Source organism: Schistocerca serialis, chromosome 11 (assembly GCF_023864345.2).
Source record: "Schistocerca serialis cubense isolate TAMUIC-IGC-003099 chromosome 11, iqSchSeri2.2, whole genome shotgun sequence".
Lineage (NCBI taxonomy): Eukaryota > Metazoa > Arthropoda > Insecta > Orthoptera > Acrididae > Schistocerca > Schistocerca serialis.
Genome location: NC_064648.1, coordinates 39,289,769 through 39,302,435, shown reverse-complemented (window position 1 = coordinate 39,302,435; position 12,667 = coordinate 39,289,769). Strand labels below are relative to the sequence as shown.

General features: G+C 41.4%; 1 protein-coding gene across 1 annotated transcript in view; it reads right to left on the bottom strand.

The window, feature by feature from the left end:
- The window catches only part of LOC126427375 (NADH dehydrogenase [ubiquinone] 1 alpha subcomplex subunit 10, mitochondrial), a 78,878-nt gene that overhangs the window by 39,130 nt on the left and 27,081 nt on the right, over positions 1–12,667 (bottom strand). The window contains exon 3 of the mRNA XM_050089722.1: positions 6,446–6,650. Coding sequence (XP_049945679.1) covers positions 6,446–6,650 — 205 coding nt within the window. The remainder of the gene's footprint in view (positions 1–6,445; positions 6,651–12,667) is intronic.

The following is a 12,667-nucleotide window of genomic DNA, read 5'->3' as shown; positions in this document are numbered from 1 at the left end:
AGAGGATATAATTAAAGAACATTTCTACGAAGACTTGGAAAAAGTATACGGTGCAGTACCTAAATATGACCTGATGCTAGTAATAGGAGATTTTAATGCAAAAATAGGGAGGAATGAACATCTGTATGGAGTTTCTGGAAAATATTCACTACATGAAGAAAACAATGAGAATGGAGACTTATTATGCCAATTCGCAGCAAGGAATAATATGATTATTAAAAGTACCTGCTTTCCACATAAAAGGATCCATCTGGGAACTTGGAAGTCTGCAGCCAATGGAGTAGTCAATCAGATTGATCATATTTTAGTGATTGCACGCCACTCCACGTCAGTCACGGATGTACGGAGCTGCAGAGGACCAAACTGTGATTCAGACCACTTTCTGATAAAATCAGTCTTGAGAGAGAAACTGTCACTAACAAATGGCAACAGAATGGGAAAGATGGTGAAATGGAATACAGACAAACTGAACATCCCCGATGAAGTAAAAAAATACCAAGCAACACTAAGCAGAAAGTTGAGCAATGAAGAGACCACAGAAGGAGTAGATGGAAGGTGGAACAGGTTTGAAAAAGCCATTAAGGATGCTGCAGAGGAAATAATAGGCATAAGAAGGAACAGAAGAACCCAGGAGTGGTTTGATGAAGATTGCAGGTCAGCAATAGAGGAAAAGAACAGGGCAAGAACAAAAATGCTACAGAGAGAAACCAGAAATAATGTGGAACAATATAGAGAATTAAGGAGAAGAGCTAACAGACTGTGCAAGAGAAAGAAAAGAGAGTGGAATAAGAAGAAATTTCAAGAACTAGAAGAACTAAAGGAACAGAGTGAAATAAGAAAGTTCTATCATGCCATAGGCAAAATGAAGAATAGATTCCAACCAAAAACGATGGCCTGTTCCAGTAAAGATGGGAAAATGATAAGGGAGGAAGAACAGATAGTGGGAAGATGGGCAGAATATTTCAAAGATACACTAAGCACCAGCCTAGAAGATGAAGAGACAGCTGCACAGGAGGGAAGAGTGGAGCTGGAAGTAGACAATGAAACCAATGAGGCAAGAAAACCAACACTACAAGAGGTCTCCCAGGCTGTGCACAAGTCAAAAAACAATCGAGCCCCTGGGGAAGACAGCATAATTGCTGAATTAATAAAAACTGGTGGTGAGGCTGTAATAAAGGAACTGCACACATTAATATCAGATATATGGGAAACAGAAACTATGCCAGATAATTGGAAAATTGGAATAATAGTCCCCATTTATAAGAAAGGGGACAGAACAGCATGTGAAAACTATAGAGGTGTAACACTCCTAAGTACAGCTTATAAGATCTTCACAAGTATATTAAACGAAAGGATACGGAAGTGTGCAGAAGGCATACTAGGGGAATATCAGTGTGGCTTTCGACCGGGCAGAGGAACAACTGATCAAATATTTGTGATAAGGCAAATGATGGAAAAGTTCTATGAATATGATATAGATCTGCATTTCTTATTCATCGATTTCAAACAAGCCTTTGACAGCATAATTCGGCAAGAACTATACAGAGTACTGAAAGAAGTTGGTATATGTGCTAAATTAATAAGACTAATCAGAATGACAATGACAGAGACAAGAGCAAAAGTAAAGGTCCTTAGCAGAACAAGTGAGAGCTTTGACTTTAATAAAGGTGTGAAGCAAGGGGATAGCCTCTCCACTGTCCTATTCAACATTGCCCTGCATAGTGCAGTAAATAAAATCAACAAAAGAGGCACCATATTTATGAAAACTAGCCAGATATGTGCATACGCTGATGACATTGCTATAGTAGGAAGAAATACCAATACACTCCTAGAAACATACCGGGCAATGGAAACAGAAGCCTTAAAAATTGGCCTCATAGTAAATGTAAACAAAACAAAATATATGGTAATGTCACAATCTGAGGCCAGAAGAACCCCTAAAAACCTAAACATCAATGGGAAATGCTTCAATGGAGTGTCCTCTTTTAACTATTTGGGAGCCCTAATAACAAATGATAACAGTATTGGAAAGGCTATAAGGGAAAGAATACAAGCAGGAAACAGAGCTTACTTTGCAAATATGCAGCTTTTCAAAAGTAGCCTTGTTACAAGAAAAACTAAATTGCTAATATATAATTCCCTAGTCCGCCCAGTTATCACATACGGCTCAGAGGTATGGACATTGACAGAACACGATAAAAATGCTCTAAGAAGCGTTGAGCGGAAAATACTACGCAAAATCTATGGGCCAATAAGGGAGGAAGAAGGCTGGAGAATACGCTACAATGCTGAATTACAGGAGTTAATACAAGGCAGGGACATAGTAAAATTTGTTAAATCACAGCGAATACGATGGCTAGGACACTTGGAGAGAATGGCAGAGGATAGAATGCCAAAGAAAATGATGAAAGGTATGATCCATTCAGTTAGGCGAAAAGGGAGACCTAGAAGAAGATGGATCGATGAGGTAATAATGGATATCAGCAATATGGGAGTCCGGGGGTGGAAAAGAGCAGCAAATAACCGAGAAGTGTGGAGGAAGATTGTTGAAGAAGCCAAGGCTCACCAAGGGCTGTAGAGCTACTGAAGAAGAAGATCTGCATCATCGACATTCATCCATTCACGAACGTCTTCTTCATCACATTCGTGGCAATCTATTTCTTTTAGCATACCGAGAATTTCGGACATATTATTCTGTTCGTCATTTTCATTCATACCTTGTGAATTTTCTTCTGTTTCCAAAATTTTATTCCAGGCTTTCTTCAAATTCTTTTCCTTTACACTATTCCATGCTGTACTGATCATGTAGGAAGCGTCTTCCATGTCAATATTCTTAAGATTTCTTAAGAGACTTTCTTCTCCATCCTCCTCTCTTTCTAACAATAACTTACGCAACAATTTTTTCCTATAATATAGTTTGAAAGTCTCAATACTGCCTTGACCCATGGGCTGTAATAAGGAGGTTACGTTAGGTGGAAGAAATATTACCTTTATGAACTAGTCTTTTTCGTTTAAAATATCACATGACAGATGAGTTGGTGCATTGTCAAGGAGAAGTAGTGTTTTCTCTCTCTTCCCATTCTTTAGCTGATGAGCTTTTACAGAGGGTACAAAAACGCCCAGAAACCACTTCATAAAAATCGTACTATCCATCCAGGCACTCTTTTGTGAGGTGTACACAACAAGCAAGGCTGACATATTAACGTGCTTGAAACAACGTGGTTTTTTACTTTTACCAATGACGAACATAGGCAGTCGGTGACTTCCAGTAGCATTAGCACAAACCAAAGCTGTAATACGGTCCTTGCTTGTTTTAGGACCAGGTGCTGCTAATTCATGACGTGAAACAAGAGTTTTTCTCGGTAAAGCTTTCCAGTTAAGTCCAGTTTCGTCAGCATTGTAAACGTTTTCGAGAGCATAATCTTCTTCCCTTAATACGTCCCTTAGTTTGACTTTGAAAGAATCAGCTGCTGAAGAATCAGCTGCTGAAGAATCAGCCGACAGTTTTTCTCCCTGTATTGTAAGCTCACGAATTCCGTGTCTTGACTTGAAGCGTATTAACCAGCCTGTGCTCGCTTTAAAGTTCGAAGGCCCTCCAAGTTGCATTGCCTTCTCACACAGAATGGGACCCGAGATAGGTTCTCCGTCCGATCTCTTTTGTGTAAACCACTTGTAAACAGCATCATCTAGATCTGTGTTAGTGGCGAGCTTCATAGTTTTACGGCTTGTTGATCCATCAGTAGAATCGAGCATAGCTATAAAATTTGCTATGTTCGTCTTTTGTTTTTTTATGTTCGTAATTGTCGACCTCCCCACCTTGCACTCAATGGATAAAGTGGTTGTGAAACTCTGTGGTTGCTGTCACAGGGCATCCAACTGTCTCGCGGGTCAGATGTTCCCGCCTCAACATCTTTAAACTTACTCGCCCAACGACACACAGTACTCACATCGACACAATCACCATAAACTGCTTTCATTCTCTGATGAATCTCCTTTGGGGTGACACCTTCCGCTGTCAAGAATTCAACGACTGCACGTTGTTTAAATCACATTGACCGACCGTCTGTGCTAAGGCTTCCCACCAACTGGAGCTGTAGAGAAGAGGCTACGGATCAAGCCAGTCCTGCCGCATACCAATGCTGCCAACTGTTGAAGAGTTATGAAGGTGGAGCCACTACTTTTCAGTCAACCCCAATATTATGGAGTGCCCCCAGATGGCAGCAGTCTCCTACATGACAACTCAGATACATAACACATACATATTTTCTGTGATGGTATAATACATACAATGATGACAATCTACAATTAAACATGTTTTATATAAATTTTTAAAACAATTTCAATACAGTTTCTTATAGAAAGACACACCATCAATCACCTGTAATAGGCACAACATTTAAAAGCAGCCAATCCAATCACTCAAAACTTTTCAAAATAACATAAAAATATTTTACAAGATTCCACAATTAAAACAAAGAAATGAAGTGGACGACACAGGTGACAGCAAGAGGTTTTTAGGGAGGTGTTCATTTCAGTTCTAGACAGAACACTATTTTATATTTATGCAAACGGTTACAGTGTTTGTACGTACATTAACAGTATAACAGTAAATTACAGATAGCATTCATGATTACTGACAGGTGCAACATACACAGAACGTAATTCTGATCCCCACAGACTTATACAGAACATGTCTATACTTTTTACTATCGTTTGGCTGTGTGCTGTCAGCTGTCAATGCAGACAGAGTAAATAACATCTGATACACCAAATGTATTTCACAAGTAATCTTTGGAAGGGTTTACCACAATTACATTTTTATCACTCGACACTGGTGTATGTAATCCTGTGAGGTATGTGGACCTTCGACACGTTTCATTATAATCTCGCATGCAAGATAATACCACATTAGAATTATCACATAGGTCAACAGCATTTTTATCAGAGAGAGAGAGGGGAAAAAATGTGAATGATGTCAGCCAAGATGTTACTGAATTCGAAAATGAAATCAGTTTTTGCCTATTGGCCTCAGTTTTCGTGATATTGTACCTTTTATTTACAAAATTAAAATGCTGTATTTTGGTTACTTTGATATTGCTCAATTAATTTGCTTTTACCAATGTAACTAAAAGACAGATGGCTACTCACTGCAAAGATAACACATTACGTTGCAGACAGGCACAATTAAAAGACAAAATCAAACAATGGTGAACCCAGGATGGAACGTAAAAATATAATGAAAACGATAGTTGCTACCCACCATATAGCAGAGATGCGGAGTCGCAGAACAGCACAACAGAAAGATTGTCGGAAAGTTAGCTTTCGGCCAACAAGGCCTTTGTCAAAAATAGACGACAAAACACACACACACACACACACACACACACACACACACACACACGAGGATTGTTTAATTTACTTTTATTTATTGTGTGTGTGATTATGTAATTACTGGTAAATAATCTAAATTATACAAGGAATTCCATACATGAGGAATTTCATACCACCAGGATGCGAAGGAGGCTGACTAGTTGTGCTCATGTTGCAGCGCATCATGTTGTGCTTGCTGCATCAGTCTCAGAAGTGAGAGAAATCTGACCTTGTGAAGTGAATTGCTGCAGATTCATGGAAGGTTTGCGGTCTGTGAGAGTTCAAGAAAAAATGTATTGCACCGGTATAAATAACTCAAAATATGTTTGTTGTATTTGTGGTAAGTAAGTCTGAAATCGCACAGACAAAACTCAATTCTCTCGTAAAAAAATGCTATGAACTTTATTTTGGGTGCAAGACTGGCAACCTAGACAAAAAATGAGGCCCTCACATATGTTGTTTGCCATGTGTTAAACTCCTGATATGTTGGTTAGAAGGATTATGTCACATGTCCTTTGGTGTCCCCAACAATTTGAAGGGAACAAACAGATCACAAAACAGGCTTGTTTCTGTGCGATGAAAATAGCCAGAATCACGACGGAAACAAAGAAAACTGTGCAATATCCTAATTTACTATCTGTGTTAAGTCCTGTGTGTCACAGTGGGTGTTTCTGGTACCTGTGCCTCCTGACAATGTGACAGTGAGTGAAGACGAATACAGAGATGAACACCTGGAAGTCTGAGAAGGCAACAGGCCTACTGACCCAACATTACACACACCCCATGTCAATCAAATGAGCCCTTTTTTCCCCTTCAATGGAGGTCCCAATGATCTCATTTGTGATTTAAAATTTTCGAAGTAATATGTTGAGCTTACAGCTTCACAATTAAAAGAAAAGAATCTTCTTCTTCCTGAAACAAAAGTGAGTTTCTCATGACCACAATGCCTTCTCTCTCTCTCTCTCTCTCTCTCTCTCTCTCTCTCTCTCTCTCTCTCTTTACCCCCTCCATGGGAGGCGGCACAGGTTTCTGTAATGACATGAAATTTGTTGCGGAGAATCACTTCAGTACTTACCGGTGTTCATGAGGTGGGCGAGTGCATCGACATACTGCGAGAAGCGGTACCGGTACATAAGCATCTGGAAGGTGGCCGCATTGCGGTGAGTCGGGTTGCGGCAGAAGTCGCGGTGGTCATAGGACTTGAGAGAGTCCGGCATCTGCGGATCCAGCTGTCTCATGTCGTACCCGTACGGGTTGATGTAATGCATGTCCATTGTCACCTGCAGAAACGCAACACGGTAAAACAGAGGACCTGCAGCTGGCCAGTAGAGGGACACACGTACTTGGAAGGCAAAACATTTTCACTGAGAGTGTCAACAATAGATTGTCGTCAGAGAAAAGAAGAGCGAGAGGGCTGATGTGGTATCGAGATGTGCCTATACTGGGCTAATAAATTTATGCCATTGAAAAAGAGGATTTTTATATTTAATGACAAAATACAGTTTCAAATATTGGGATTTATCCAGAAATTCAACTCAGCTGTAATATGTACAGAAGCGTTACCTACAGCAACATATGACAATCTGTGTCAGACTGCGACTCCAACTCAGATTTCCCGCCGATTACGAGTAGTCGTCTTAATAATCTACGAGAAGAAATAGATAGGTGTGCGACGTGTGGACAGCCCTGGAGTTTGCGGTAAGTGGGAAATCTGGGTTCGAGTCCCTACCCTGTACACAATTTTACGTGTCACTTTAAGTACTACATGTATAATTATTACATTTAAATTGAATTTTGGGAATAAATTTCAAGTTCCCCAACAGATTTCTTGTACCTTCTGTTCTCCAGATCGCATAAATCAAATGAATTAAGCACTATTTATCCATCACCCCTGCAGTTTTTATACTTGTTCTTTCACAGCCAGTTTTGAGCAAAGTTTTCTGCCTATCAGGAGTTCTAAAAAAATATCTTTTACGTGAGAAGAAACTGGTAGTACAGAATGACAATGAAGAAACACGTGATGGGGAATTACTGTCAAATCTCACGATGTCCACCTGATCTGAAATCACAGATTATATTCTATGCTCAAACGTAATGAGGTATAAAATAGTTTAGCAGCCACAGGTACCGTTCAACTTCCTTCAGAACTGTGCAAAATTATAACGTGTTACAACAACATAAAATGAAATAAAATAACAGGTTCAATTTGCTACATAGTGATTTCCACATAGCAATCCCCAGCCACATGTCAAATATATCTTGTTGTGTACAGTGTTGATGTTGCACTTGAAATTAAGTAAGTTGGCAGTTGAACAGTTATCGTAAACTCTACCGTCAGGTGCATCTAAGATAAGTCACCAAGACACATTTCTCATTGGGCGAGCCAGAGCCGTATCGATACTCACTTTGGTGGAAGACTACCTCATTAAAATGACACAGCAAATTACAAATTTAAATTATAATCACCACTTTTATGAGAGTTAATGTAAGTATGGAGTTTATTAAAATATGATTACTACTTTCAGTTTTGTATAACAACCATCTTCAGATTTGTAAACAAACAGAAAAAGAAATCACCTCAGAAAAATTCTTAACATAGTAATAAACATTTTAAAAAGCTATAAAGCCAACACGACTTTTATGGGTAGAGCCTATTACTTTAGTGAAATTGAAGTACACCTCACTCAACTTTGCAGTGTTGTATGGAAAATTTACTGCTTTCAGAATAACTCACCAATTGAGATGTACATATACGTGAATATGCACTAAACAGCATCAATAATGATAATCATGCAAACTTGCATTCACGTTAAAAAGAACCAGACTAATACCGTGTTGATGTTAAAAGCGTCATTAAGGGCGAGCCAGGTCATAACTGTGCAGAAATAAAAGCCAACCATCACAACAACAAAAACATTTTACATGAATCGAAGTGATCTTTAAGTTTTAAAGTAACAGGAGGAGAGACAGTTACAAGACTGGGAATGGGCATCTTCCACCTTTAAGCTCTCAGGTTTTCATCTCCTCTGACCTGCAGTTCTGGGTGACTTACCCAAAATCTAGCCCCTTTCCTAGACCTCTCCAATCCTTTTACTTCACCCCTCTTCCTTTCCCTTCAACCCTTCTGCCTGAAGGATGAGCCACTGGCTCCAAAAGCTTGCCTAATTACAACCCTCTTATGTGTGTGTCTTGCTGCACTTGGTGAGTAGATTTTTTATCTACCCAATGAAATTATCATATGAATATAATATATCTAAAATATATCTAAAAACAAAGATGATGTGACTTACCAAACGAAAGTGCTGGCAGGTCGATAGACACACAAACAAACACAAACATACACACAAAATTTTAGCTTTCGCAACCAACGGTTGCTTCGTCAGGAAAGAGGGAAGGAAAGGCAAAGACGAAAGGATGTGGGTTTTAAGGGACAGGGTAAGGAGTCATTCCAATCCCGGGAGCGGAAAGACTTACCTTAGGGGGAGAAAAGGACAGGTATACGCGCGCGCGCGCCCACACACACACACACACACACACACACACACACACACACACATATATATCCATCCACACATATACAGACACAAGCGGACATATTCAAAGACAAAGAGTTTGGGCAGAGATGTCAGTCAAGGCACACACACACACACACATATATATCCATCCACACATATACAGACACAAGCGGACATATTCAAAGACAAAGAGTTTGGGCAGAGATGTCAGTCAAGGCGGAAGTGCAGAGGCAAAGATGTTGTTGAATGAAAGGTGAGGTATGAGTGGCGGCAACTTGAAATTAGCGGAGATTGAGGTCTGGTGGGTAACGGGAAGAGAGGATATATTGAAGAGAAAGTTCCCATCTCCGGAGTTCGGATAGGTTGGTGTTAGTGGGAAATATCCAGATAACCCGGACGGTGTAACACTGTGCCAAGATGTGCTGGCCGTGCACCAAGGCATGTTTAGCCATAGGGTGATCCTCATTACCAACAAACACTGTTCATGCGAATGGACAGTTTGTTGCTGGTCATTCCCACATAGAATGCGTCACAGTGTAGGCAGGTCAGTTGGTAAATCACGTGGGTGCTTTCACACGTGGCTCTGCCTTTGATCGTGTACGCCTTCCGGGTTACAGGACTGGAGTAGGTGGTGGTGGGACAACACTTTGCAATACATGTTGCATATTGTTTGACTATTACTTTATGTTACTGCAGAACCTTATTTTAAGAGAGAATTTAGAAAAATGTGGGGTAAATTTTTGCCCCACCTCGTTATTTATGTCTCGGGATCTGCACCTTGTTACTCTAGGGTTTATACCTTTGGAACAAAATGACGTTCCACTGCAATTTTGCAAGGTAGCTTAGTCCAGTGTTTTCTCAACAGATTGTGGCACGCATTTTCCGGCAGATGACAGTGCAGAAATGAATGAAGTAAGATTTCTTTTGGGCAACGCAAGGCCGTACTGACGTGGCAATGGAAGAACGAAAACATTATAGACGTAGAATCGCAATGGCATAATGTGTATGGAACTCAGCCACCAACACGTACAACAATTTATCACATTCAGGATAAATCTGAAGCTGAAGGAACGGTGTGACCAACCAAAAACAAACAAGTGCAGCTTCCTCCTCTGGTGTGTTGCAACAATTACACTAGGTCTCTGAGTACTTCGAGTGGTTCGAAGGCTCGTTTCACGAGGATGAGCGGTTTGCGGGGACAGTTATTTGGGAGACGTAAAGGACAATGGGTTAAAATCTTGAGGTCCTTGTCAATTACAACCTTGCAATCAGACAAGCAAAGAAGGCATCCTGGAAGGCATTCTGTGAGGAAGTGGAGAGCACGGCTGCACAAGCCAGAGTTCAAGAATTCTCAGTAGAGTACCAACCAGTCCAGGAGGTACGTTGAGGAAGGAGGATGGGTAATATACAAAGACAGCACACGAGACGCTGGAACTGTTCCTCACAACTCAATTTCCTCAATATGCTCCGCCGGATAACACAGACCAGAATGTGATGTCGGAGAGACAACGGTTCTCAGCTGCTCGAAGAGAGGACTGGGAATCGGCCGAGGAGTGTGTGGACTTTAATAAAATCCAATGGGTGATGGGAACATTCCAACTGTTCAAGTCACCTGGCCCAGATGAAAATTTCTAGCTCTCCTGCAACAGGCAAACAGTCTACCCGACAGGATGCCCTAGCCACACTACATTTCATTTACCGTCTCCGTGACGCTCTCTAGTGTCTCAAACCAGTGGGCATTCGTGCTGCCCTTCTCTGTATATGATCGATATCCCCTGCTAGTCCCATTTGGTACACGTCTTTCGCACTCAAACAGTATTCTAGGATAGGTCGCACAAGTGATTTGTAAGCATCTTTCTTTATAAACTGGTTGCATTGCCCCAATACTCTGCCAATAAGCTGAAGTCTGCCACCTGCTTTACCTCTGACTAAGCCTATTTGACGATTCCGTTTCATATCCCTAAAAAGTTTTACACCCAGGTTTTTTTATACATGTCAGACAAATTTGATTTTGCAGAAAACAGTGCAGTCATTGTCGTAAGGTGGGAATAGAGCAATTTATCTGATGTCCAAAAGGGCATGATCATGGCTCTTGGGCTAATATTGGAAGAACTACTCAAATGGCTAAAATCAGTTTGTAAAAAGGTGCACATCCTGGTTGAAGTATACAGTACATGCCAAAATGGCACTAGCCAAAACAGGCACCGAGGCAACTTGGTGCTCCACAGGCTACAGATGATAGGGGTGTGTACGAGCAAATGGACATGCAGCTATCGAGCAACTGACTGTCCAGATGAACTGAGAGGCTACCTACAGCATCTCCTCGACAACTCTCCAGCGAACACTGGCGTGAGGAGGCCCCCGCAGCAGGCACTCGTTTCATGCACCCACACCGACTGCCATCCGTCGGCGACTGAGGCCGGAATTTGTATGCCTATACCACAACTGGACGTCCCAGCAGTGACGACTGGTGGCCTCTTCAGACAAATCGCGATTTATGCCCCGTCAGACTGACACTGGCATGTATGGCACGAAACGCCTGAAAGCAATCACGCTGCAACAACCTTTGTAAGGGCCCGGGCAAAAGGAGGAAAGGTTACGGTCCAGGGAATGTTTTCGTGGCACTCCCTGGGCGATATTGTCATTCTACGAGGCACACTGGATCGACTGAAGTACATATCGATCATCTGGGACTGTGTCCCTCCTTATAAGCAGTTCGTTTCTCCTCGGCACGAAAGCACCTGTCGGCGAGACAGTGTGACGTGTCACACGGCCCGCGTGATTTACTGTACTCTCCCCGTTACTGAACTCCCGAGACTTCGACCTGAGCGAGAGTCACCTCGATCGGGCTGTTCGCGAGACGGATCCTCGACCGAGACACCTGACGGAGCTGTCCACGGCACTGCGATCGGCATGGCACTGCAGCCCCGTTGGCATCCTCCGGAACATCACAGACACTCTTCCTGCAAATCTCACAATTATCCTTACTGTGAAAGGTGGTTATTGTGCCTTCTGACAGACGGTCGGTCACATTAATGTGACTGGACAGAGTATAAGTACACGTTCCCTTTGTTTTTTTATCACTGCATCAGCTCACATCGAGGTAGTATCTGCAACATCTGAATGAAACAATCAATCCTAAGCTGGGCACGTTACTTGCTGCAATAACATCTAGTAAAAAATAAGACATTTCTGACAGCACGTGAGACGAGACACTCGATGTGAGTTGGGATGAATTAAATTGTGGACTTTTCACATAAACGTTAGAGGTGCAGAGTTTTGTGAACGCTTGTCATGTACAAAATGAGCAAAAAGTCTACAACTACTTTATTATAAATCTTACAGAAAGATGTAATTTGGTGCACATGACATCCTGTAGAAGTATTTGTTTTGTATTTTATTATTTGTTCGAGGTACTCCACGGGTGGCGCGAGGCAGACCGAGTTTGTCAGCGGACGTGCCTGAGTCACAGCGGGTGCCACACTGAGTCACAGACACTGTATATTGCGCCGAGGAGGACCTCGAAGCTCCATATTGTGATAGTATTCACTGAAGATGAAATATAACAGTGTCTCATTTTACTAAGGTTTGAAGCTCCTCTTTTCGTTCAGCCGTGTTTGCAATTTAAAAATTGGGTTGTTTTGAAATCCTGCCTTGTTCAAACGCAATTAGTTTATTTTTATATTTACCCAGACATGTTTCAGCAACAATGTGTCATCTACTGTGGGTCAAATTTTTATTTATGTAAAGCACAATATCACATTTATAATAATTTAATTGCT